Source organism: Myotis myotis, unplaced genomic scaffold (genome assembly GCF_014108235.1).
Source record: "Myotis myotis isolate mMyoMyo1 unplaced genomic scaffold, mMyoMyo1.p scaffold_m19_p_9, whole genome shotgun sequence".
NCBI lineage: Eukaryota > Metazoa > Chordata > Mammalia > Chiroptera > Vespertilionidae > Myotis > Myotis myotis.
Window position 1 is genome coordinate 2,110,691 of NW_023416401.1, and position 26,290 is coordinate 2,136,980.

Consider the following 26,290-nt stretch of genomic DNA (forward strand, 5'->3'; position numbering starts at 1 on the left):
GCTCCAGTTGGTGAGAAGCTCCCGTTGGTGAGAAGCTCCCATTGGTGAGAAGCTCAGGTTGGTGAGAAGCTCAGGTTGGTGAGAAGCTCAGGTTGGTGAGAAGCTCCCGTTGGTGAGAAGCTCAGGTTGGTGAGAAGCTCAGGTTGTGAGAAGCTCAGGTTGTGAGAAGCTCAGGTTGGTGAGAAGCTCCAGTTGGTGAGAAGCTCCCGTTGGTGAGAAGCTCAGGTTGGTGAGAAGCTCAGGTTGTGAGAAGCTCAGGTTGGTGAGAAGCTCCTGTTGGTGAGAAGCTCCAGTTGGTGAGAAGCTCCCGTTGGTGAGAAGCTCCCATTGGTGAGAAGCTCAGGTTGGTGAGAAGCTCAGGTTGGTGAGAAGCTCCGGTTGGTGAGAAGCTCCCGTTGGTGAGAAGCTCCTGTTGGTGAGAAGCTCCCGTTGGTGAGAAGCTCCCATTGGTGAGAAGCTCCCGTTGGTGAGAAGCTCAGGTTGTGAGAAGCCCCACACTCACGTGTGGAGAGTTTGTTCCCCACGCCTACATGTGAGGAGCAGGCGAGGCCGACCAGGCCTGCGAGGGGAGCGTCTGCTACGGCACAGGAGGTGCCATCTCTGAGTAGCAGGAGCCCAGGAGGGAGGCCGATGGAATGGAAAGAGAGAGGGTGCAGGAACGACTCGAGTCGCAGGATCTGCGTTCCTGGTGGACAACGCTTACTAGCTGCCTGGCAACAAAAGTTTCTATTTTTAGACTATGACAAAGAGGAAAATAGAGAATCTGAGAAGCATGTCCCCCTCGGCCCTGTCGCGGTGAGACTTCTTAGGTCTCTAGAAATACACCATTCCTTCCCCGTTCTGGTTCTGACAGTAACACAGGCCTGATGCGGAAAACAGAGGGCACAGCGCGTCCTCTCTCCCGCCCACGTCCTCTCGGGTTTGGCTGCTGGCTTTGCATCCTTCCCTGGAAGCGGGGGTCAGGACTCACTTCCAATCCCGGGGGCCCACCTCTCCCGGCCTCAGTTGGGGTGACCTGGCCTCCACCTCTCAGCCGGGTCCCAGGACGCTTCATGGAAGGCAGAGCTATTTCCCCAAAATGTCAGCGGAAGGAACCCACACAGGCGTTTACCTACTCTCTGCTTTTGTGTGTTTCAAGTCCATCTGGCTAGGACTTGCAAAGAAAATTTTTTTTTAAACAACCAAGAATTTGGACAAGTAAGTGTTTTTCCAACATCCAGCAACCCCACAGTCAGAATTTATTACCGCTGGTGTCTCTCAGTGTTTCCAGGAAACATCTTCCATTCGTGCTCATTAGTGAGCTCAAACGCGTTTGAAAGGAGCCCTAAGTGTACCATTTGTAAGTGGGCGACGAAGTTCTGTTAAAACTGATTGAATAATAGAAAAAAAGAGAGACAAGCCTTTTAGAGAACAAAATGGGTGTAATAATGGAGAGGGAACTTGTAAGAAGGGATGTAATGGTTAGATTAAAATGACGTCTGACAATTACTTTCAATTTGAACCGAGGTGAAGAAAATCAGAATTACAATACTCTTGTGATTAAACTTTGATGAAATGAAAATGTCATCATTGTTTGATGAGAATTTTTTATTAGAGTTCAAAGACTATGAATGATTTAGCCGCAGTGTACCAACACCACGGGGCTGAATTGTTTTCAGCCGAGAAAGGCCGAGTTCTTTCAACCCTGCCTCACTGCCGGCCACCAGAGAGATCTCAGCCGCTCCTGTTTTTCGGTTCTGAGACTTCTCCACAAGACGGGCCTTTGAAACAACAAGATAAAACCCACATCTTTTGTGATAGGTTTGACATTGAAACTCTGCAGTAGCTTAGTATGGAGAATCATTTCCAGGAGCCGTGAGCGGAAAATTTAGGCTCATGGTTTCTCTTTTTTGAGTAAATAAATTTTAGAGGCTAGCCCTCTTGTTTTCATGTTGTATTTGTTGATGAAAATAAATATTTAGTGTCCTTTTATTCCATGGAAGGAGCCCAATTTCCCGTTAGCTTGACATTTTGACAATTAAAACTGAGATGAGGACAAACATTTGTTGAAGACTGTGCATTGGACAGTTCTATTTGGGGCACTGATTTCAATGTAGGATGATGAGGACACGGGGACTTAGCACAGGGACTTTCTCTGCATCTGGGCAACTGCCCAGGGTGGGACAGGAGCCTGGGAGCCCCTCTCCACTCACTTTGCTGTTAATGAGGGGTCCCACCCACCTGCCCTCCCTCCCTCCCTCCCTCCCTCCCTCCCTCCCTCCCTCCCTCCCTCCCTCTGACCCACCTGCCCTGCCTCCCTCCCTCTGACCCACCTGCCCTGCCTGCCTCCCTCTGACCCACCTGCCTTCCCTCCCTCCCTCTGACCTGCCTGCTCTCCCTCCCTCCCTCTGACCCACCTGCCCTCCCTCCCTCCCTCTGACCTGCCTGCTCTCCCTCCCTCCCTCTGACCCACCTGCCTCCCCTCCCTCCCTCTAGCCCACCTGCCCTCCTTCTCACCCTCTAGCCCACCTGCCCTCCCTCCCTCCCTCCCTCTGACCCACCTGCCTTCCCTCCCTCCCTCTGACCCACCTGCCCTGCCTCCCCTCCCTTCCTCCTTCTCTTCCTCCCTCCCTCCCTCCTTCCCTTCCTCCCTCTCTCCCTCTTTTCCTTTATTTCTCCTCTGAGGTGGGGGGGGAGGGGTGTGGGCAAAATTTAAGCAAATGATTTTCACAGACATTGGTTGTACATCTCTATATTTCTAAAGATTTTTATTTTCTGAGAGTCTGAGTCAAAATAGTTGGGGACTTAATCTACAGTTCTATAGTTTGGAAACAGGGAGGTACTGGATGTGTTCAGTTCTATTTTGTAAATGAAAATGTCTCTCTTCTCATCACTGAATGAAAGGGAAAGTACTGGCCATGGTCATTCTATCTTATTATTTCCAAAAGCTGTTGCCATTTTAACCATATTATAATTTGGCCCACTCAAAAGTACATTTATTGGATTTTAAAAAAAAATACAGTCTGTACACTTTATTGCCTCATGTAGGGTAAGTCATTATAGACTAGCTTGGTTGTTGCCAAACACCATTTTATTGATTCCCTTATTAATATATTTTATTTAATAAAATAAATATTTAATAAGTAAATATAACTTATTAAGAATTTTTATAGAGCCTGAACAAAATATGTATTCAAACATATATATTGATTAGGTGATTAATGGGTAAAGAAGAATTAAAATACATATTACAAATTTGACAAAGAGAAATTGCCAAATTTGATAAATGAAAGACCAGCCAGGAAATCTGAGGTAAAAAGTAGAAGGTCTATTGTATAAGAGGTTTTTGAAAGACCCCAGCTCACTAAAGAAAGAGCTTTCTCGGCTGTTCAAAGTCCCTTTCAAAAACACTTTGTAAGCTTAGCTGGTTTATCTTTATGGCATTTGCACTTGAATATTTAAATCTTCCTTCTGAGGTGGCCACAGTGATAATCAGAGGTTGAGTCGGGAAAACAGAGAGGTTCAAACAACTGCAATCTCCACGGGATATCAAAAGTCAAGGTGTGGAAAGAACAGATATGAAAGCTGGAGCACGCGACACCTAGGGCACCACAGGTGAGAAACAACACAAGGCAGTGGCTAGCAGTGGAGTGGCTATGGACAGTCTGTCTGGGGTCAAATCCCACCTTCCCACGCACAGCTCTTGTACTTTCAACAAGTGACTTACCCTTCTTGGACCTCAGTTTCTTCACCTATGAAATGGGGATAATAGTAGCTGCCTCATGCAGCTTCTACGACAAATGAGTGCACTGTGTAAAGTACATGTCTGATGCAGAATAAGTGTTCAATAATTGAAAGTTGTTGTTATTATTATTGAAACTAGAGGCCTGGTGCATGAAAATTCATGCACTGGAGCGGGGGTGGGGGCGGTCCCTCAGCCCGGCCTGCCCCCTCTCACAGTCTGGGAGCCCTCAGGGGCGGGAGGCAACCCAGTGATCAGGGGAAGGCGATGCCCCATCACACCTCTGCTGCTGCCACTGCCAGCAGCGCAAACCTCAGCCGGCCCTGGTTACCTGAGCTTTGGACAGCCCTGGGCAGCTGGGGCGCTGAGGGGACTGGGCGCTGCCATCTTGTGGCTGTGGGCGCTGCCATCTTTGAGGGCGGGGCAGTCAATTAGCATATTCCTTCCTTATTGGGTGTGGACGCCACCATCTTTGCAATGGCATGAGGGTCAATTAGCATATTCCCTCTTTATTAGATAGGATGCAGAAGATCTTACCAGAAACTTTGCAACCCTCTTTTTCTGGACTAAATGAATCATATCTTAAATAATGGACTTTATATAATATTTTCCTAAACAAATCAATAAAAATTTCCCTAAATTACCCAAAGTTCCCTAAAGTAAAGCCATGGCAGCCCTGTCCTCTTGGCCCAGTCACACTTGTCCCAGGCCTGTAGGACTTAATTTATCGCTCCTTGTGCTTTAACAGGGATCCCCCTAGTACAGCTGGATATAGTTCTTGCTACTTAAGGAAACATGTCTAATGGGGAATTAGGTTGATAGATGAGGGAGAACTTTGTGTGGTGTAGGGGAATCATATCAGTGATTGGGATTCATTGGGATGTGGGTTCCAGTTTTTGCTTTACCACTATGTATGGTTTTGGGTAATTCACTTAATCTCCTTGACCCTTGGTTTCCTCATGTTTGGAAGTGAGAATGATAGTAATGTTTATCTCACATTGAGCCTTCAAGATAAAATGATTGAGAATAATATTTAGTATACAGCCTAAAGACCCACATGTATACTTGTAATTGATAATTATTCTAATCAATGCATTCCTTGTCTACCATTCTGATTCTTGGCCAATGCTCTTATAAGGGAAGAAGGAATATAGGGTATGATTTTCATCTGTTCACAGATTAACTCAATACCTCCAGATTGGACCGCTTCTTCTATCTATCATCTACACAGTTATCCATCCATCCATCCATCCATCCATCCATCCATCCATCCACCCATCCACCCACCCACCCATTTATCCATCCATCCATCCATCCATCCATCCATCCATCCACCCACCCATTTATCCATCCATCCATCCATCCATCCATCCATCCATCCACCCATCCATCCATCCATCCATCCATCCATCCATCCATCCATCCATCCATCTCACATTTATTGAGCACTAGCTATGTACCATCACAGTGCTATGCACAAAGATTACAAACATCAATGTCATGATTTCTCAGCAGCTTCTGTACATGTGGAAGCAGCATAATTCAGCTCAGCCTTTTAGGGCCCTCAATGTCTTCTTAAGCCTGAGGAGTGAAGAGATAGAAAAACTAAAAAACAGTAAGAATTAATTTGGACGGCATATTGTTTTGGACATTTTCCAAGCAGGATAATTATCTAAAACCAGGCTGACATTTATATCTCTAGCCTCCCATGCTTGTTAAAATGCTTTTCTTACTGAAATGCTCATTGAGCTAAATTTCATCTAACATCTGGCCACTGTATAAATATAGCAATGAAAACATGTCTTGTTGCCTACACATTAGGTATACATTTTAGAAATCCAATTAGCATTTCATTCTTTTTGTGCACGTTCCTTTTATTTTTCTTTAGTGTTTGAGCTAATTTCAGGCTCCTAAATGGAATTATAAGAATTCAAATATATAGCCAGTGCCTATATAACAGCAAAACCAACTGGATTGGAGTTTAGCACTATGTGGCATTTTCCATTCATTGTTAGATGTTCCCTGAAGTTCTTTATTCACTCATGAAATGAGCATTTGTTAAGGGAAATGTCAAGCCTAGGGATCCATACTTAGTATTATGAGATGCAACATAATTCAGGGAGATCAATAAATAATACAAAGTCTTGGCCCTCAAGGAGTTTAGAACTTAGAAGGGAAGACAGACCTACACAAACGATTGTCCTCCAATGTGACAAATGCGATAAGAGAGGTTCATGCCCACCTGGCTCCCGAGGCACCATTTACTACTCGTCGATGGGTTGTACATGACAAGAATGATTGTCCCCAGTCCTTCCCTGAGGGTCTATAGCCTCTTAAAATTGAGGAGCCCCTCAAACCAAGGACTCAAGGGGGTAAGCCAGTACTCACGGCACCTATTATCCATCTGCATAGGCAGGACCTGAGGATGGATCAGCTACTTGGCAATAGCACCTTCATTTGAGTCACAGTTGTTTGTCTTCACTTTTAGACTCGTTGTCATGTTAGCTGATAGTCTATGAATGAATGAATTTTCAAACATCACCAAGCACCATGCTTACCTTTTAAAACATTAAAATGTTTATTTTCACAAGCTTAGTATTATGAGATACAACATAGTTCACGGAAATCAACCACAATGCTAATACTTTAATAGAGTACCCCGAATATTAGACATTACAGTTTAAATCTCCTTAACATTAGCTCGAACGTTGGAATAACATTTCCGTTAATAAATGATTGTGCCTATAACCATATGTTCAGTTTATTCTCACCAGTTTATCATGAATTACAATTTCATTGTGATTTGGGTCGTAAACATGATCAACTATTGTTTATATATTTTCATAAATTGCCTGTGTATTTAATTAATCCTGAAGAGAATCTAGAAATATCTCCCAATGGGTTCTATAAATTAAGTACACTTTTTTAGCTCTTGAATTGTAACACGCCTGGGATCACTATAATGGCTCTTAAATTTACTGAAGTAATTATTCCACATGTTCTATAGCATTTATTTGATAATGTATTTTATAAGCAATAGTTATTTTGTGAATGTGTGCAGCCACATGTTTTGGGCCTGAATTCAATGTCTTCCAGGTATTTTAGGAAAATTATGGGCTTCAAAAGTTACTGCTGTTTGAGGTGACCTGTGAAGTACCACAATCCCAACGCAAAGAGAGAAAATGTGCTGCGAAGAATGTGTCTTGTTATACTTTCCAGAGAGTTACCACATCTTCCTAATACTTTTGATGCTACAAACATATCATGGGAGACAGAATAACTATTACTATCAGGTATAAGATATTCTGCAGGTGCATGTTCTATAGAGCTCCTGATGAGAATTATACTGGCTTTATGCCGTTCGACATGGGCCCTCTCGAGCCCCCAATGCCCTCTTCAGTGGTCACAAAGGTGATTTCTTTGTCCAGTGTTGACAGCAAGTGGGGATAATGGGACAGGTTGCAGCCAAGGGCCTCGCCAGAATCAGTTTTAGCGTTTGCATCTGCTCCTCTATTTTGGAATTTTCCTGGTCATGTTGGAGTTTAAACCCGTAAGTGAGTTGCCTGGTTTCAGGGCCCAAGAAGAATAATTTTTTTTTGCTATTTAGTAATTAATCTAGTAATTAATCAGGCAGCTTAACACCATCATCTATTTTATTCACATGTTTCTGTCCTTCCTGCAAAATCTTCAAGACTGAGCGGCAGCTCTAGCCAGCATCCACCGACTGCATTAGGAAAATGGTCAGATCTTAGAAAGTGTAAGAATGAATGCAAAACCTCAAACGGCAGGAACAAAAAGCGTGGGAATCTTAAAGTTGGGCAACGCCTTCGGTGCCAGAGAATACTTCCTTCCAGGGCGGACAGTTAGGACTCCTGGAAGGAAATGCTGTCCTTCAGCAATGAAAACCTTCATCCGAATTCTGAGCCTCAGCTTCTTAAGAAACCGCTGAAAGCTTAAACAGCGGACTCTTCCCGTGGGCGCTCTCTGATACACTGTGCACACGTTCAGAGTTGGGACCACCTTGCCCTTTGGGGCGCTTGCCGTACTTCTCCGAAGGGAAGCGGCGGCCGCATCGTTTCCTGCCGGGGTGTAATTCATTTATGTCCTTCCAGCGTTTTCGCTCTCATCTCCTTTCTGTGTATCTGTCAGGGGCGCTCTCCTGGGAGCAGCACAAGAAGGGATTAAAGGAAAATAGCCTGGTACGTGGGTACTTTGGAGCCATCCACGAGGCCTGGACCCCTGCTGCAGCGGTGTCATTAGGAAGGTACAACCTCCTTCCTTTTCACGGGCAGAGCCTTGAGTGAAACGCAAACCGTGCTGGCTCATACGCAGGGAGAAAGGGCTACAGCTTTCAGGTCTCCAAAAAGGTGGACTGCGCAAACATACTTGATGGTTTTTGCACTTCTATGACCTTCCCCTAGTAGTCCGTGAAATCATGCTTTTATTCAATATGGAACAACATAAAGATTAAGAGGAAATTATTCATGTTCTCACATCCCCTGGGAAATGTATATATTTTTACTAACTAACACGTGCTTTGAATACCTACTATGTGCCAGCCACTCTGTTAGCTGCTGGAAAACGAAGTACAAAGACAGCATTTATGCTTTTCCTCAGCACTAACGTACTGGATGCCTAACGGAAGTGCGTGGAAAAGAGGTAAAACATGGCTGAGTAAAGTGATGGTGAGCCAATGAGCTGTAAGAGGCTGGGGAGATCTGCTTCGCTGTCCTTCTTAGCCCATTTTTGAACTGAGATGTTTGCAAATGACCTTTTGAGCGGAACCACCAGCGATTCTAAGTCGTCAGTGGTATCGCACACACATTTAAGAAGGCTGGCGTGAAGCATCCTTAGCATCGCATCTAGTTCCTATAGATGCTCCCCAAACAGGAAGCAACCTGCATCACCTGCAGAGGGTGTGGTTGGCCACACCCTGAGAAAGGGGCCTGGGATTTGGCACCTGCTGCAAAAAATGCCAGTGGCCGGGCCGGCGTGGCTCCGTGGTTGAGCGTCGACCTATGAACCAGGAGGTCAGGGTTCGTTTCCGGTCAGGGCACATGCCATGTTGTGGGCTCCATCCCCAGAAGGGGGGCGTGCAGGAGGCAGCCGATCAATGATTCTCTTTCATCATTGATGTTTCTATCTCTCCCTCTCCCTGCCTCTCTGAGATCAATAAAAATATATTTTAAAAAATGCCAGTGGCCCTCCCGGGCACAGCACTGGGGTGATGACTGCCTGGGAACCTCGCAGTCCTAGCACGTGTCGCGTTCCTAGCACCGAAGAGAATCAGGTTTAATAGTGGTCCATTATCTCACGGCTACAGACACAGCTGCATTAGCGCTGAGATGCGGCGCACAGTTGGAACTGCGTGCGCGAGAAGAAAGCCCTTGATGATCAGCTATTTACAAGCCATTCTTCGCAGTGATCGCATTTTGCTGCACGACGGGCTTTTGTTCAGTGGAAGTGCCGTTTGCAGCGTTCTGTCTAAGATAAAGGCTGGCCTGCCCGGCTAAGATGATAGAAACTGGGGCTGGCAGAGACCATTCTACTGACAGTGAGGCCAAGCAGCACAGGAAAAAACAAACTACTTTGACAAATAAACAAGTCAGTAAGGAAAACACTGAAAAAGCGCGTTGGGTTATGTGCAGTATCCCTACTAGCGAAGGATTGTCATCTACTCGGCCTTGAACACAGGACGCTCTGCTGTCCTCACCCTTTTATTTGACAGCCACGCTGGTCCTTGTCTCTCACGCGTGTTCACTCATTAAGATATCGTTGCACCCACAGCGACCATGATCAGCGCATCCCCCGAGAAGTGAGACAGCAGCAGAGGCCGGGACTAGGCGGGGCCAGGTCACACCTTCTTGAACGGACAGAGCTTACTAGTCAACAAAAAGCCCAAACTCGCCTATTACGTTCTTGTTATCAAAAATAGGTCTTGGCTAATGTTTATCTATAGATAACCAAAGTTACAAACAAAACCCCTAGTTTTGCCAATAAATTAAAAAAAAAAGTAAGCAAAGTTGTTAGGTTAAAAGCGTAGCCTGTCACCCCCACACGTTGGATCTGAGGATGTGCACTGAAAACAGAACGACTACCTGATACCAGAATTCAGGTTTCCTCTTTCCTATGGTTTCTGTGTGATGGTTCTTTCCTCCCACCCTCATAAGGTCTCACAAATCGGTTTGTTCTGAATCTCAATAGATGTCTCTTACGATTTGGATGTTTTAGAGCTAACACATATATAGGGTTTCTGAACGTTCTTCCCATTTTGGGTTTTAGTTCACATTCTCATAGGCATGAGGAGGAGGAAGGACTATTATGAATTGGAGTTTGGGGTTAAAGTTTGGTATTTGAAATATAAATGGAAATAGTCCATTAGCAATGGCCCTTGTTAATGTATCCTTTTGCCGAGGTAGTTTGTAAGGAAGGGACTGCTCATAATAAGAGCCTGCTGTATTTCCTCTCTGAGTGCGCATGACTGTGACGCACTGTACTTTGCCACTGACAAACTTGATTTAATGGAACAAATACTCAAATGAGAATTGACGATACCAGTTTCCTGGTCGAGGAGGAATAAGCAGATAGGTTTGCCTATATTTTCTGTCCAGCAAGACTTAACCAGATCCTGATACGCACTTTAAATTGATTACTAATGAGTGGCAAGTAGATACACTAGACGCATATTTGCTTTGGGGATACTGGTAAAAGATTTCTTTTTTTTTAGATTTGGAATTCACAATAGGTTTCTTCCATTCCTCCTTAGTAAATAATGAAATACTTGTTAGCTAGGCTGAGTAGCGTGACATGAGACATGTCTACTTTATAACAAGTCTGTTTCCTTAATGGGCGGGAGGACCTCTGAGGGCAGCTCTAAGGGCTCGCGTCTGCTTTCAGTGCCATCTTCTAGTCATACGGAGGACAGCACTTCTCCCGACGGGTCCTTCCCCTTCTTGTCCTCGCCCCGGTCCATGTCAATCACGTGCACCACTCCGGGCTTGAGGATCAAGTCCTCGGTCTCTACCTGGCTCCGGTTGTCCTCCACCTCCATGTAGCTCCCTTTGGTTTGCTGGGCGGCTTTGCTGAAGGCTTCTTTGAACCGACGTTTGAGTTCAACATCTGGACAGAAGACATACTCGTACAGGCCACCGGCAAGGACGGCTCCTATTATGGGTCCAACCCAATAAATCTGGGGAGAAGAGGGAGGGTTAGAGAACTCACGCCGAGAAAAGTCACTCCTTTGAACAACTCCCGCAGATAGAACCTAGCGGGCTTAAGCTAAGAGAGGGTCATGTGCGGGTCATGGGTAACGGGGCGCGGTATGGAAAAGAGAAGAACTGGACAGAATAAAGGAAAATACATCAAATCCGTGCCAGAGAGCCATCTCTCAATGCCACTTGAACAGAAAACAAGAAAAGGCGGTTTTCTCTTTTCCTGTCATGAATGACTTTCTTTGCATTTTCTGATGATCACTGAAGTACAGGTAGCTCCTCTCTGGTGAGACTGCATATAAGCGGATATAAGAATTCTTCCACTAACACAGAAAAAGGTTCCGGCGAGTGCTTTTCTGGTTTTCTTAATGCCACCTCACACCGGCTTCCTGCTGCTCACAGTCACGGCACAGATCTCCTCACCGGGAGCTGCAGTTGTCCGGCGCAGCATGACGAATGGGCTCTCAGCTCCCCGCCCAGCTTCTGTGCGTGTTGGCATCAGCGACTTCACTTCCTAAACCTTCATTTCCTCCCCGACAGAGTGGGGTTATAGAACACCTTCCTCATGGGTGCAGGATTGAATGGAAATGGATTGAAACTTAATGACGTGCTTGTAAATACTGAACAGTTCCGGTTGCACAGTAACCTGCCCCTTTCCCTGTTTCCTAAATGATTTGAAGGCGCATGTGTCTAGGCTGGCTATGCGAGTAAGTCACCTCCATCCATGTCACGTGCTTTTCCTCTCTAGCGTGTGGTGATGGGATTAATGAACACCCTCCCGGTTCCTCCGTTACTCTTCCCGCAGAGTGCTTGCTTGCCCTTCCTTCCCAGGTGACGTGGAGAAGAACCCTGGACCGAGTTCACGGATGCTGGTTAGCTGAGGATGAGCAAGCAAGTCCAGAGGGATTTTAACTCAATAAATGAAAGCTCTTATCATATCACTTCTGTGTCTAGAATAAATTAAGTTTTGAGTTTGGGATAAACATCAACATCGGCTTTAGAGCACATGTAGGCTGTGGAATATTAGACATCCGTTCGAGAGATTCACGTGGGCTGCCCTAGTCCAGTGGTCGGCAAACTCATTAGTCAACAGAGCCAAATATCAACAGTACAACGATTGAAATTTCTTCTGAGAGCCAAATTTTTTAAACTTAAACTATATAGGTAGGTACATTGTTATTAACTTAATTAGGGTACTCCTAAGCTGGCCTTTGCTAAAAACGTCCTCAATCTGATTGAGGTATGTTCGCTGAGGTTGACCCCTTCCCACTCTCCCATCCTCACTCCTGCATGAATCGTGTGCACCTCCCCGACACTGCGTACGTATCCTGCAGCCACCTGCGCGCGTCTCCCGTCGCCCGACTGACCGACACCCCCCACTTCTTCTAACGCCACTTCTTCAAAATAGACTCGCCCAGGCCGAGAACCGACTTCTGCGCATGGGCCACGAAGTTTCAATTGCACTGTACGTGCGCCGCACGTGGTATTTTGTGGAAGAGCCACACTCAAGGGGCCAAAGAGCCGCATGTGGCTCGCGAGCTGCGGTTTGCCGACCACGGGCATAGGTGGTTTGGCTCAGTGGATAGAGCATTGGCCTGAGGACTGAAGGTCGCAGGTTTGATTCTGGTCAAGGGCACATGCCCAGGTTGCGGGCTTGATCCCCAGTAGGGGGCGTGCAGGAGGCAGCCGGTCAATGATCCTTTCTCATCATTAATGTTTCTATTTCTCTCTCCCTCTCTTCTTCTCTGTTTCAATAAAAAAAAAAAATTTAAAAAGTTTTTTGTTTTTTTTTTAAAAAAGAGAGATTTACGTGGGCAACAGAAACCCTGTTTCCTGGGCACTGTCTCTGAGCCAGCTGTACTTCGTACTTTTCTCATATCCACTCATTGAACCCCAACGATACCCTTCGAGCTATAGATGTAATTACAATTCCCATTTGGCCAGGAAGAAAACCGCCTCTCTGAGAGGGCAAGGGGCTTGCCTCAGAGTTCGTGCCTAGCAACCAGCGGAGCTGGGACCTCACCACTCCTTTGAGCTATGATATTGTTTCCACTGTACAGTCTTCTCATTGGAAAAAAATGACGAATGATTCTGGCTTAAAACACTCTCTGAAAATTGATATCAGCACCCTCACTGCAAAATCTAAAGAGAATCCAATCTTTAAGCTAAAGCCGAACACACGTACTTAACAGGGGAGCAGGGTAGAGCGGTTACAAGAACCACGTTTCTCTTCTCCAACATGAAAGAACCCGTGTGAGAGCGCACCTTCTCCAGGCTTTCAAAGGAGCCCCCCCCTCTGACTGTCTTTACTCTTTGTTCCTTTGGTAAGATCTCCTTGGATATATTTACTCCACAAGCTACAAGTCCCACAGGGAGACTAGAGACTAATCCCAACACTTCCCCCAGAACACCTATGACCAAGGCATCTAGCTGCATGTGCTAACAATGGACAGATCTGAATTTCAAACTGCTATTTCAAAACAAAGTCTTAATGTTTTAAAAGCTATAAAGGAAAATAATTTTATTCTTAAAAAATACAGAAAAGTATAAAAAAGAAAACTAAAATAATGTCATTACTATCTTGGTGTTACTTCTAGTCTATCATCTATCTATCTATCATTTATCTATCTATCTATCTGCAGATATACTTTAACTTAGTTCTAAATTTCACACACCATTGGACTCCACTTTCAGTAGGAGTAAGTTTGTTATAAAATAACAGGGAGAAACTTTGTTTCAATCAACAAGCTAAGAATTTTCCTACTCTTTAAATCATCACTAGTTTACCACACCTAACAAGTAATTAATAAAAACATATTTTCACCTGCATTTTAAAGTCCTCATAAATTAAACTGAAAGTTGTCATTTTTCTAAATTTTAATTATAAAAAATAGTTTGAATTTAATAGGTTAGGTTGAACTAAAAGTTGTATGCTTTTCATAAGATCTATATACTGTCCATAAAAAATTTCCATTCCCATTGGTGTGGCAGATATGTTGAGGCACAGATTTAGAAGTATCAGTGGCAAAATAACCAATCTGATGGGTAGTATTGTTGAAAAATCTTTGCCTGTCTCAGTCCTGACTCTCGCTGTTGAACACCGACTCACAGGTCAATGGTGTGGATTTCCTGTAAAAACGTGGTGTGCTTCTTTAGAACCGAATGCTCATCGCCGGGTGCCATTTCTCCGCATTTGCAGTGTAGACTGTGGCTGAGTGGTGTGACTGGGCCAGTAACCACCCCGTGCCCGAGACTAAAACACAAGTGACGTTCTTTTATGTTCACAAACGGAAAGTTGTAAAACAGCACTCACAACATGTAAGTGACAATAAGAGTTACCCCGTGTGAGGCTGGCTCTCATGCCTATTTATTTTGCTTATTGTAAGTTAGTGTGTGAGTGGCCGCAAAGCTGCCACATTATTCATTTAAGGAATTAGCATTCCTTTTTGTAAGACACAATAAAAATAAAATTGGTTGTGATATTTGAAAACGGGCACCCCGCTCTCAGAAGCACCGCCAGTGCATCAGCAGGTAGGCTAGGCCGGGGCTGAAAGCTGGCCTTTCCTGAAAGTCACTTATTTTTCCGGCTGAGGCTCCGGTGATAACAGCGTAAACGTTTGCACCATTCAGTCCTCGCCGTCTGCACTTCAGATGCTTCCAACTTGCATCCTATTAATTGGGTTCACGCTTTTGTAAACAAAAAAGATAACTGTTTTTGCTATGGGCAGTGCTTTTAAGCATTTCATTCTTTTCTCCTCCTTCATCTTCTTTCTGCAAGTGTATTTTCTGTTATTGCCAGGAAAGCTTTACTTTCAATTATTTAAAAACCATCTCCTCTCCACTGTCCTGATTTTAACTGGTTCCACACAGGCAACCTCCCTGTGCAGCGCATTCTGCCGTCGGCTGTCAGACACAGCGCCCAGAGCAGCGCTTAAAAAAAAAAAGACTATTACTGAGGCTCAGAGCAGATATAAGAGGAGATGTTTTGCTACGGATCTGCGCTAGTCTCTCTTATGAAAAATGTAATCAATAGGGGGTCAAGGTTGGGAGGAAGTACGAGAAACGAGTGAGAAAAACAATGAAAAAAATAAAGAGCTCCCTGGGTAACTGTCCTCAACACAATAGTTACCCAGTGGTTTTCCCAGATTCCCATGATCACCGCAGGTCCAAAGGATCGGGCGGGGTTCATGCTGGCACCGGTGTAATTGATCTGCAGGGAAAAAGAAAGCAACTTTAGGCTTTGGTTAACAGGTCTACTGACAGGTCTCCTTCATTGAGATTTGCTACCATTTGCAGTGCTAACTGCACTATCAAGATGCTCACTGCCATATCGACATCCTCGTGGAAAAGTTGGTAAAATCATCACCGAGAAGGGATAGACATGGCTGGAGTGTAAAGGACTACAGCTGTTAAACACAACATTTTCAGGCCAGCTCTAGGGCGAGGCTAAATGAAATGGATCAATTATTCAAATGGACTTGGAAACTTACTGCAAATAAATGTCCAATGGCAACAGAAAATCCAATTGCTAAAGCGATGGAACCAGTGACGTCAGTCCGTTTGGAGTCACAGCTGGCAAAAATAGTAAACACCAACTGAAAGGTGATGATCAGCTCCACCAGGAGACCGTGGCCCGCAGTGAGATTCCCGTGAACCTAGAAGGAGAGCACTCCGTCTGAGCTGAAGCAGGAATGCATTTTCGATGGCGACACGGCATTGTGAATAAAAGCAATGGTGGGCGTACGATTTCACACAGAGCCAGACTCAGAGACACAGAGAACAGACTGACGGTTGACAGTGGCGGGGGTGGGGGGTGGGAGTGGGGAGGTGGGGACTGGGTGAAAAGGTGAAGGGATTGAGAAGCATAAATAGGTAGTTTCTGAATAGTCACAGAGATCTAAATGACAGCACAGGGAATAGAGTCAACAATCTATAATAATAAAAGTATATATGCTAATTAGACCAGACAGCTGAATGACCGTCTGGCCGTCCTTCCAGATGACCTTCTGGACGAAGCCGGGGCTGTGAGGGCCGAGGCAAGCCGTGAGGGCCGAGCCCCTTGCACAAATTTCGTGCACCGGGCCTCTAGCATTGAATAACTGTGTATGGTGCCAGGTGGGTACTTGAAATACAAGAGGGACCACTCTGTAAAGTACATGAGTGTCTAACCACTCTGCTGTACAGCTGAAACTAATACAGAAGAATCTTGAATGGAAACTGTAATTAAAAAAACAACTTGATGGCTGAGTCTTCCACCCCACTCCCAACTGAGACACTGCTCCTGTCCCCCCCAAAAGAAGGCATGAATTTCCACTCATTTGGGGCAATCACGGGTAATTAATTACTCTTACAATGACTAAGCAGGAGTTTGTGCTGAGTGTTTTTTTCTACAAGGGAAGCAAAATGTGCCACTGCTCTACTTAACTTATAAAAGAGTTTCTTGAGAGTCTTGTAATTTTATAAGGAAATGATTAAATCCAGTAATTAGATTTAAATTAATTAATATATTTCAATTAAATTTTAAACCCTGTGTGTGTGTGTTTTAAATCAACTCTGGTGCTGAGCTAACAGATGATAATCCTAACCAGCTAAGAGCCAAGCTAGGTTCAAAATGCCAACGTACTTTTTTAAGTGTGACCCTTAACATAGATCATTTAAAATTTCACAAACATGGCAAGAAACAAATTGTTTCTTCTGCTAGTGAACCAACGAATGGTAATAAAAGTGTCTTATGCTAAATGTATAGCTGGTGTCGTCACTGGTGTGGGAGAGAGAGAGGGAAAAACCCACACAAATTTTGTGCCATCAAGACAGTAATTTTTCAAGTCACTTAATAGCAAACAAGGATTTCATATGGATGCATGCAGCGTTGCCAGAATCAGCTCAAAATGAATCATCCGAAATGCCCTGAGAATAAATTAGCCATTTTAGGAAGGTCTCTCATGCCCCAGGGTGTCACTGAGTAGAGTCCGCAAGAAGCTTGAAGTCCTGGTATAAAAATAAGAGCGAATGGTGTACATTTTCACCACGGAATACTACGCAGCAGTGAAAAGGAGGCTCTCTGACCCCTGAGACAGCATGGCGGGACCTGAGGGTATCGCGCTGAGTGAAATAAGCCCGTCAGAGAAAGACAAGCATCACATGATCTCACTCATATGTGGAATCTAATGAACTAAATAAACAGACAAACAGAGTGGATCCAGAGACATAGATGCATAGAACAGAGTGTGGACTCTCAGAGGGAAAGCAGGGGTGGGTGGGTGGGAGGTGATCAACCAAAGACCTTGCATGCATATAGGCACAACCCATGGACACAGATGATAGGGTGCTAAAGGCCTGGGGTGGGGTGTGGGGGCGGGCTGGAGGGGGAAGGAAGGGGAAACATGTAATACTCTCCACAATAAAAATTAAAAAAACAAAACTAAACTAAGAGCTAAAGAGGCTACCGTGGTGACCCCCAGGCCGCCCACCACGCCGGGCGGGGTGACGAGGTAGAGGATGCCGGCCCCGAGGATGGCGCCCAGGCACTGGGCCGCGATGTAGAAGACAGACTTGGCGAGGCTCATCTTCCTGGTGCACACCATGGCCACGGTCACGGCGGGGTTGATGTGGCCGCCGCTGATGTGGCCGAAGCACTGCACCATGGTGGCGATGCTGAGGCCGAAGCAGAGGGAGATGAGGACCATGTCCACGGGCAGGGGCTTCTCGGCGCCGCCCCAGTTGATGGTGGAGCCCAGGCTGAGCAGCACGAAGATGAGCATCGCCAGGAACTCGGCCGTGACCGCCTTCCAGAACGCCTGGGTCCAGACCCCGCGGAAGGCCACCATGACGCTCTGTCTTCTGCACCAAGGCCCGCACTTGCTGAAAAGAAAACGAAATCAGCGTCAGAAGCTACGCGGCCTGGGTTCACGAATCCAGGGGGCACCGGGCCCGCGGGCTTGCTCCACTGCGGGGAGCCCCCCGGGTCACATGCGTGCCACAAAGATTGCTTCCGGGAAATCCCTGCCATCAAGTAATTGTCCCCTAGACGGATGCTCAATGGATTGCTGCCCGGGTCTCCTTCGATTTGATACGAAAAGATACTCCAGTTTCACTGGAAAATGATCAGAATTGTCACCAGAAAGGCAAACGTCTAAATCAAAGCCCGGAAAGATGGAGAGTCAGATGCATTTCCTTTGCAGTTCGTGCCCCCCCCCCCCCCCCCCCCCCCCAGCAAGCTCTAAGCGTCACTGGGCCTTTCCTGGTCGGTTATATTTTGAGCAGAAAGCACTAAAGCAGGAGGCCGCCTCCAGGTGTGCAGTTTATTGCTCAAAATGGCATTTTGCGAATGGATGGGAGACTCGGATTAGGGGGGCTGTTGGGCAGCTGGAATGCTGAGGTCTGTCTTTGCAGAAGGCAGGCTCCTTGGGAGAGGGATCCCCTGGTGACAGGCAGGGGCTTAGGATCCCCAGGGCCTCAGAAGAGCCGGGACCCCCTCCTGCTCCCCAGCCCGAGGGAGTGGCCCCAGGGACACTGAGCACAGCTCCTGTCCAGACAACAGCGAGCGCTGGGACCCTGATGTGTCAAACTCAGGCCTCAGGGGAGCCTCTCCAAGGCCAGCACAGGGAGAGTGGTACCATGGGCGGTGCCCAGGCTCAGGGCGGTGCCCAGGCTCAGGAGCAGTGGCTAAGTGGACACACAGAGCTGCCATCTGCTCAGAGCCCCCACTGCCCACGTCCCAGGTGGCCCAGCAGCCCCCGCCCCCTGGGAAAGCTGCGCCCTGGCCCTCCTTGTGCTGGACCCTCTCACCCTGATGTTCCCTTCAGATAAACTCCCAAAGGGATCCGGAAGCTGGACCATGCCAGCAGAGCCCCAGGCACCCTGCCCCTCTCCAGGGGCAGCCCAGGGCGGACAGCCAGGGAGGCGGAGCTTGGGGGCCAAGGGCGGGAGAGGGACACCCAGGCCCTGCAAACACAGCCTGGGAGGGAAGGGCTTCTCTGGAGTTTTCCTGGTGACCCCTCCTGCTCGGCCCTGGAGGACAGCCTGGGGGCCTCCCCCGGGGGCGCTCCTGTGCTGGTGGGGTGAGGGGGAGGGGTGGTGGGAGCAGAGAGACAGCCTTGGGAGTGAAGACACCCCCTTCCTGGGACAGAACCCCCTCTCCCTGCCTGTAGACTTCTGAGCTGGGGAGGCGGGCTTGGGGACAGGAAGCCAGCCACATACTGAGAGAAATGAATGGGATCCCCCTTGGGGAAATCACCCCATATCTCCACTTTTCAAGGCTTTTGCCCTTATTCTTTGCCTGTTTTAGCAGCAAGAGCTAAGGTATGGCGAGCAGGTAGCAGAATCCAATCGCAGGGGCCATGAGAAGTTAAGCAAGGAGGCCGAGTGTTCCAACAGCTGCGGTCCTGCTGCTGCCTCCTGAGATGCCAGTGAGAGAGGACCCTCCTCCCCCACACCAATCCTGGGGTCCCCGGAGACAAAGGGCCAGGGGAACTCAACCTTCAGGAGCTCAACTCAGCCTCCCTGCAGAGTTGGAAAGAGACCCTCATTTCCTGTCCTAGCCCAGGAGGCTCCAGGGGGAGGGGACTGCCCGCCCTTACCAAGCCCGCTGCCCAGGGAACCCTCTGAATGAACCCTGTAATAACAAAACACAGTGGGGAGGCCAGGACCTCACACTCCCCAGAGGAGGAGAAAATAGAGACAAAGCAGCCCTGGGAGAGAATTACAAACGTCCCCAAGGGGAGAAGGCAGACAACTCACAAATGGGAAGAGAAGGGACGCCGTGGCTACTGCAGCCAGGGCGCCCGATGGCCAGGGGCAAGGTGCTGGTACCTGCCGCTCGTCCATGGCCATGGCCGGAGTTAGTGGGAAAGAGGAAGCGACAGAGCAGAAAGCCCAGGACCCGGTGGGCAGGTCCCCCTTCAGCAGCAGCGGCCACTGGTCACAGAGGCCCTGGGAGAGGCCCCTCCCTGCTGCACCCTCTTCCCGCACCTTCCCCAGCTCCCCATCCCTTCTCCCTGCTCCTCTCTCAGCCCCTCTCCCTGCTCCTCTCTCAGCCCCTCCCTCCTCTCTCAGCTCCCCTCTCCCTCCTCCTCTCTCAGCTCCCCTCTCCCTCCTCCTCTCTCAGCTCCCCTCTCCCTCCTCCTCTCTCAGCCCCTCTCCCTCCTCTCTCAGCGTCCCTCTCCTCCTCCTCTCTCAGCTCCCTCGTCCTCCTCCTCTCGCAGCTCCCTCTCCCTTCTCCTCTCTCAGCTCCCCTCGCCCTCCTTCTCTCTCAGCCCCTCTCCCTCCTCCTCTCTCAGCCCTCTCTGCCCTCCCTCCTCTCTCAGACTCCCCTCTCCTCCTCCTCTCTCAGCTCCCTCTCCCTCTCCTCTCCTCTCCTCTCCCTCCTCTCCTCAGCTCCCCTCTCCTCCTCTCTCAGCTTCCCCTCCTCCTCCTCTCTCAGCCCCTCTCCCTCCTCCTCGCTCAGCTCCCCTCTCCTCTCCTCCTCGCTCAGCCCCTCTCCCTCCTCCTCTCTCAGCCCCTCTCCCTCCTCCTCTCTCAGCCCCTCTCCCTCCTCCTCTCTCAGCCCCTCCTCCGCCTCCTCTCTCGCTCCCCTCCCCCTCCTCCTCTCCTCAGCTCCCCTCTCCCTCCTCCTCTCTCAGCCCCTCTCCCTCCTCCTCTCTCAGCTCCCCTCCCCTCCCTCCTCCTCTCACCAGCCCCTCTCTCCCTCCTCCTCTCTCAGCTCCCCTCTCCCTCCTCCTCTCTCAGCTCCCTCTCCCTCCTCCTCTCTCAGCTCCCCTCTCCCCTCCTCTCTCTCAGCCCCCCTCTCCCTCCTCCTCTCTCAGCTCCCCTCTCTCCCTCCTCCTCTCTCATCCCCTCTCCCTCCTCCTCTCTCAGCTCCTCTCCCTCCTCCTCTCTCAGCTCCCCTCTCCCTCCTCCTCTCTCAGCTCCTCTCCCTCCTCCTCCTCTCTCAGCTCCCCTCTCCCTCCTCCTCCTCTCTCAGCCCCTCTCCCTCCTCCCTCTCTCAGCCCCTCTCCCTCCTCCTCTCTCAGCCCTCCTCCCTCCTCCTCTCTCAGCCCCCTCTCCCTCCTCCTCTCTCAGCTCCCCTCTCCCTCCTCCTCTCTCAGCTCCCCTCTCCCTCCTCCTCCTCTCAGCCCCCTCTCCCTCCTCCTCTCTCAGCTCCCCCTCCCCCTCCTCTCTCAGCTCCCCGCTCCCTCCTCCTCTCTCAGCACCCCTCTCCCTCCTCCTCTCTCAGCCCCCCTCCCCTCCCTCCCTCTCAGCCCCTCTCCCTCCTCCTCTCTCAGCCCCTCTCCCTCCTCTCTCAGCCCCCTCCTCCCTCCTCCTCTCTCTCTCAGCCCCTCTCCCTCCTCCTCTCTCAGCCCCCTCTCCCTCCTCCTCTCTCACGCCCCTCCCCCCTCCTCCTCTCTCAGCTCCCCTCTCCCTCCTCTCTCAGCTCCCCTCTCCCTCCGCTCCTCTCGCAGCCCCTCTCCCTCCTCCTCTCTCAGCTCCCCTCTCCCTCCTCCTCTCTCAGCTCCCTCCCTCTCTCCCTCTCTCTCAGCTCCCCCCTCTCCCTCCTCCTCTCCAGCTCCCTCCCTCCCCTCCTCCTTCTCAGCTCCCCTCTCCCTCCTCCTCTCTCAGCTCCCCTCTCCCTCCTCCTCTCTCTCAGCTCCCCTCTCCCTCCTCCTCTCTCAGCCCCTCTCCCCTCCTCTCTCTCCCCCCTCCCCCTCCTCCGCTCCCAGCTCCCCTCTCCCTCCCGCTCACCTCCCTCCCCTCCTCCCCCCTCCTCTCTCAGCTCCCCTCTCTCCCCTCCTCCTCTCTCAGCTCCCCTCTCCTTCCTCCTCTCTCAGCTCCTCCCTCTCCTCCTCCTCTCTCAGCCCCTCTCCCTCCTCCTCTCTCAGCTCCCCCTCCCTCCTCCTCTCTCAGCTCCCCTCTCCTCTCCTCCTCTCCAGGCTCCCCTCTCCCTCCTCCTCTCTCAGCTCCCCTCTCCCTCCTCCTCTCTCAGCTCCCCTCGCCCTCCTCCTCTCTCAGCTCCCTCTCGCCCTCCTCCTCTCTCAGCCTCCCCTCTCTCCCCCTCCTCTCTCAGCTCCCCTCTCCCTCCTCCTCGTCAAGCTCCCCTCTCCCTCCTCTCTCTCAGCTCCCCTCTCCCTCCTCCTCTCTCACCCCTCTCCCTCCTCCTCTCTCAGCTCCGCTCTCTCGACCTCTCTCAGCTCCCCTCTCCCTCCTCCTCTCTCACCTCCCTCTCCCTCCTCCTCTCTCAGCTCCCCTCTCCCTCCTCTCTCTCAGCTCCCCTCTCCCCCTCCCTCTCTCAGCTCCCCCTCTCCCTCCTCTCTCACCCTCTCCCTCCCTCCTCTCTCAGCCCCTCTCCCTCCTCCTCTCTCAGCCCCCCTCTCCCTCCTCCTCTCTCAGCTCCCCTCTCCCTCCTCTCTCAGCTCCCCTCTCCCCTCCTCTCTCAGCTCCTCTCCCTCCTCCTCTCTTTCAGTCCCCTCTCCCTTCCTCCTCTCCGCTCCCCTCTCCCTCCTCCTCTCTCAGCTCCCCTCTCCCTCCTCTCTCAGCTCCCCCTCTCCCTCCTCTCTCAGCTCTTCCCCTCTCCCTTCCTCTCTCAGCCCCCTCTCCCTCCTCTCTCTCAGCTCCCCTCTCCCTCCCTCTCTCAGCTCCTCCCCTTCCTCTCTCAGCCCCCCTCTCCCTCCTCCTCTCTCAGCTCCCCTCTCCCCCTCCTCTCTCAGCTCCCCTCTCCCTCCTCTCTCAGCTCCCCTCTCCCTCCTCTCTCAGCTCCCCTCTCCCTCCTCCTCTCAGCTCCCCTCTCCCTCCTCCTCTCTCAGCTCCCCTCCCCCTCCTCTCTCAGCTCCCCTCTCCCTCCTCTCTCTCAGCTCCCCTCTCCCTCTCCCTCCTCCTCTCTCAGCCCCTCTCCCTCCTCTCAGCTCCCCTCTCCCTCCTCCTCTCTCAGCTCCCCTCTCCCTCCTCCTCTCTCAGCTCCCCTCTCCCTCCTCCTCTCTCAGCTCCCCTCTCCCTCCTCCTCTTCAGCTCCCCTCTCCTCTCCTCCTAGCTCCTCTCCTCTCAGATCCTCATCTCCCCCTCCCTCCTCTCTCAGCTCCATCTCCCTCCCTCTCTCAGCCCCTCTCCCCTCCTCTCAGCTCCCCTCTCCCTCCTCTCTCAGCTCCCCTCTCCCTCCTCCTCTCTCAGCTCCCCTCTCCCTCCTCTCTCACTCCAGCTCCCCTCTCCCTCCTCCTCTCTCAAGCTCCCCTCTCCCTCATCCTCTCCTCAGCTCCTCTCCCTCCTCCTCTCTCAGCCCCTCTCCCTCCTCCTCTCTCAGCTCACTCTCCCTCCTCCTCTCTCAGCCCCTCTCCCTCCTCCTCTCTCAGCTCCCTCTCCTCTCCTCCTCCTCTCTCAGCTCCCCTCTCCCTCCTCCTCTCTCAGCCCCTCTCCCTCCTCCTCTCTCAGCTCCCCTCTCCCTCCTCTCTCAGCCCCTCTCCCTCCTCCTCTCTCAGCCACTCTCCCTCCTCCTCTCTCAGCTCCCTCTCCCTCCTCCTCTCTCAGCCCCTCTCCCTCCTCCTCTCTCAGCTCCCCTCTCCCTCCTCCTCTCTCAGCTCCCCTCTCCCTCCTCCTCTCTCAGCTCCCCTCTCCCTCCTCCTCTCTCAGCTCCCCTCTCCCTCCTCCTCTCTCAGCTCCCCTCTCCCTCCTCCTCTCTCAGCTCCCCTCTCCCTCCTCCTCTCTCAGCTCCCCTCTCCCTCCTCCTCTCTCAGCTCCCCTCTCCCTCCTCCTCTCTCAGCTCCTCTCCCTGCTCCTCTCTCAGCTCCCCTCTCCCTGCCCCTCTCTCAGGCACCCGTCCACCTCTCCAGGGACCTAATTTCAGAAACTCAGTTGCTCTTCCAGCTTTAAATTTTCATCAGAAAAAAATACCCACAAAAACCAAACAGATAAATAAACTGCTGACGGCGCATCTAACTTTCTTTCAAAACCCAGAGTCTGATCCCCGCCCAGGGCCCAGCGACCGGCCGCCCAAGTGTCCTGGCAGCGCACCCACACCTGTGGCCTCAGCAGCTCCCCCCGCGGCCGAGCCCCCTGCGGCCATGTCAGTGTCCCCCGCGTCCCCAGCGCTGCACGGAGCAGCACCGTTCCTTTGGCTTCTTTTGCCCCAGAACAAAGGGGCTCGCTGGTGTGCCCGGGTCGCACGGAAAGGGGCGCCTTTCCTTCTAGCGACACCCAGCCGGCCTGCTCCTGGCGGCCGAGCCCCTGAGCAATCATTTCACTGATGAAAAAGGCTGCGGCAGCCCTACCTGCAGCGGGTCCCTGTCCCGTGCTGCCCAGGTGTCAGCTTGCACCCCTTTCCTGCAGCCGCTCCCTGCCCTGTGAGCCGCTCGGGGCTCAGCCCTAGCCCCTGCGCTCAGGCTCAGTCTCCGCCTGCATTCCGGGGAGAAGGCCCAGATCTCTGATAAGGCCGCCCGTCCCCGCGTCTGGCCCGGAGCGGTGTCCCCTTAGCGACGCAGGACTTACCCCCACCGCCTGGCCGCGGGTCTGGGTCTGTCGCTCATGCCTTCCCCCCGCCGAGTGCGCTCGGCCCGCCCGCCCGCCGCTTGGTGCCCGGAGTCAGATTACGGGACTGGTCTGATTGGGCCGGGAGGGCAGGGGGGAGCCTGCCCGTGGCACCGCTCAGTGCCATTCGCACTGGGCAGAGCTCTCCTCTCCCTGGTCCCCGTGGGCACGGGCCTTCAGGAACACAGCCGGCGACGCTGCGCTTCCTCAGCTGGCCATTTGACCACAGGACTCCCCCAAATCCTTGTCTGCGCTCTCCCCCGCCCCCACAAAGCACTGGTCGGTTGTGAGTCTGCAGTTGAAATTGGGCAGCTCTGAGACCACGGATGGCACCTGCCAGCCGTTGAGATGAACTGAGAGGCCGCAGCGCCTTCGTTTTTTTGAGCCGCAAAATAGCCGCTGGCGTTTATGTGAAGTGTTTGATCTGAGAAGGGAGCGGCATGTTAAGCACAAACGGTAACGCAGGTCTGTCCGCAGCCTGGCCCGCCTGGCCAGGACAACAGGGAATAAAAGCAGGAACCGGGGCGTCTGCGGGACGCTGACCTGGGTTCTACACTAACAACTGTGGGGAAGAAGTAGCAAAGGAAGACAGATAGCAGTTGGTGGGGACACAGCCATTGGGAGCCGTGGGGGGTTAATGTCTAGAAACCCGAGGACAGGGCTGACTGCATCATGTGTGGAGCCCTCGCCATCACTCAGGCTGCTGGGCCTGAAGGCAACTCCGGCCAGCGGCCAGCGGTGCGGTGCTGGTGAGCCCTCAGGCCTGAGGATGGGCGGCAGCCTCTCCTAACTGGGCTTTTTAAATGGGCCTCAGGCACCTCGAATTGGAACCATCATAGCCCTTTGCTGATGAGTCAGTCATCACGGCCCATACAGGGCTCTCTTACTCTATGAGAGTTAGTTACTTGCTCTTCAATAAGACAATGACCATTTAGGAAGTACTGCTCAGCCCAACCAGGAGATGGTCGCTCACATCTCTCTGGGGGACCGTCCCCCTCCCGGCCCCGCCTCTTCATCTGATTTCAGATCAGAGTCTATTTCAGCGCGAGGCATGGGAAGGAAGACCGTGGGTTCTCCCCGTGGGTGAGGCCCGTGGTCAGGGTCATAGCCACGGGGGCCCGGGCTCCCGAGGCTGCTGGCCGCTGGGGATCTTTTCTTCGGTGCCCTCACTGCGGCCTGGCTCATTAGCAGGCTCCCCGCGCATGGCGGTTCCGGCAGCGGTTCACAAAGTGCCAGCAGCACTTGGCCGCGCAGCTTCTCAGAGCCTCTGCCTTTCTCCTGGCTGCCGGGTCGCCGCCCTGGTGGGAGGTGTGGACAGTCCAGTTCCTAAGGGTGGCGGTTCTGGTTCCCGGTTCCTGTTCTCACCAAGGGAAGGGCCACCCTCATTGGCACCAGCTCTTACACTTATTAGCACGCTCAGCAGGGGCTGATGGCTGGCCAGGGATTAACCCTTCACCGACTGGAGGCAGTTTTTCTCACTGGGCGGTACTTACTGTCCTTTTTAGGTTCCAGGTGGTAGAACGGATGCTTCTGCCACACCTTCAGCCCGGAGCAAGCCCCGCGAGGTGCCTGGCGTTTCTCTGGGGAGGGACACAGCTCTCCAATAGGATTGTCTGTGGCCTGCAGCGGGGCACTCAGGATGTGACAATGGGAGAAGGCAGCCCTAATGAGTTCGTGGTGACGGTGGGGATGAGAGGAGGTGGGGAGACTGGCGAAGATTCACTATAGTGTCTAAGTGGACCTGCTTTGAAGTGTCCTGGGTCAAGAGCCAAATGATATTTGGGATCTAAAATATTTTTCCCCATTGGAGAATTTGGAAGAACCGATTTCACTTAGAAATACAATAACAACGTATTGATGGATTCTCGAC

The 26,290-nt window shown here is 51.0% G+C and overlaps 1 protein-coding gene across 3 annotated transcripts in view; it reads right to left on the bottom strand.

The window, feature by feature from the left end:
* Positions 1 to 6,281: 6,281 nt before the first annotated feature.
* AQP4 (aquaporin 4) overlaps positions 6,282 to 26,290 on the bottom strand; it is a 20,517-nt gene continuing 508 nt past the window's right edge. Inside the window, exons 1-5 of one of the 3 annotated variants that reach the window (XM_036323501.1) lie at positions 24,382 to 24,472; positions 17,379 to 17,793; positions 15,423 to 15,587; positions 15,062 to 15,142; positions 6,282 to 10,910 (exon numbers count right to left, since the gene is read on the bottom strand). In XM_036323501.1, coding sequence (XP_036179394.1) covers positions 10,632 to 10,910; positions 15,062 to 15,142; positions 15,423 to 15,587; positions 17,379 to 17,793; positions 24,382 to 24,419 — 978 coding nt within the window. In that variant the 5' untranslated portion in view covers positions 24,420 to 24,472 and the 3' untranslated portion in view covers positions 6,282 to 10,631. Of the gene's footprint in view, positions 10,911 to 15,061; positions 15,143 to 15,422; positions 15,588 to 17,378; positions 17,794 to 24,164; positions 24,347 to 24,381; positions 24,473 to 26,290 lie in introns of those variants that run through there. The other 2 variants (XM_036323502.1, XM_036323503.1) reach the window with 2 other exon arrangements.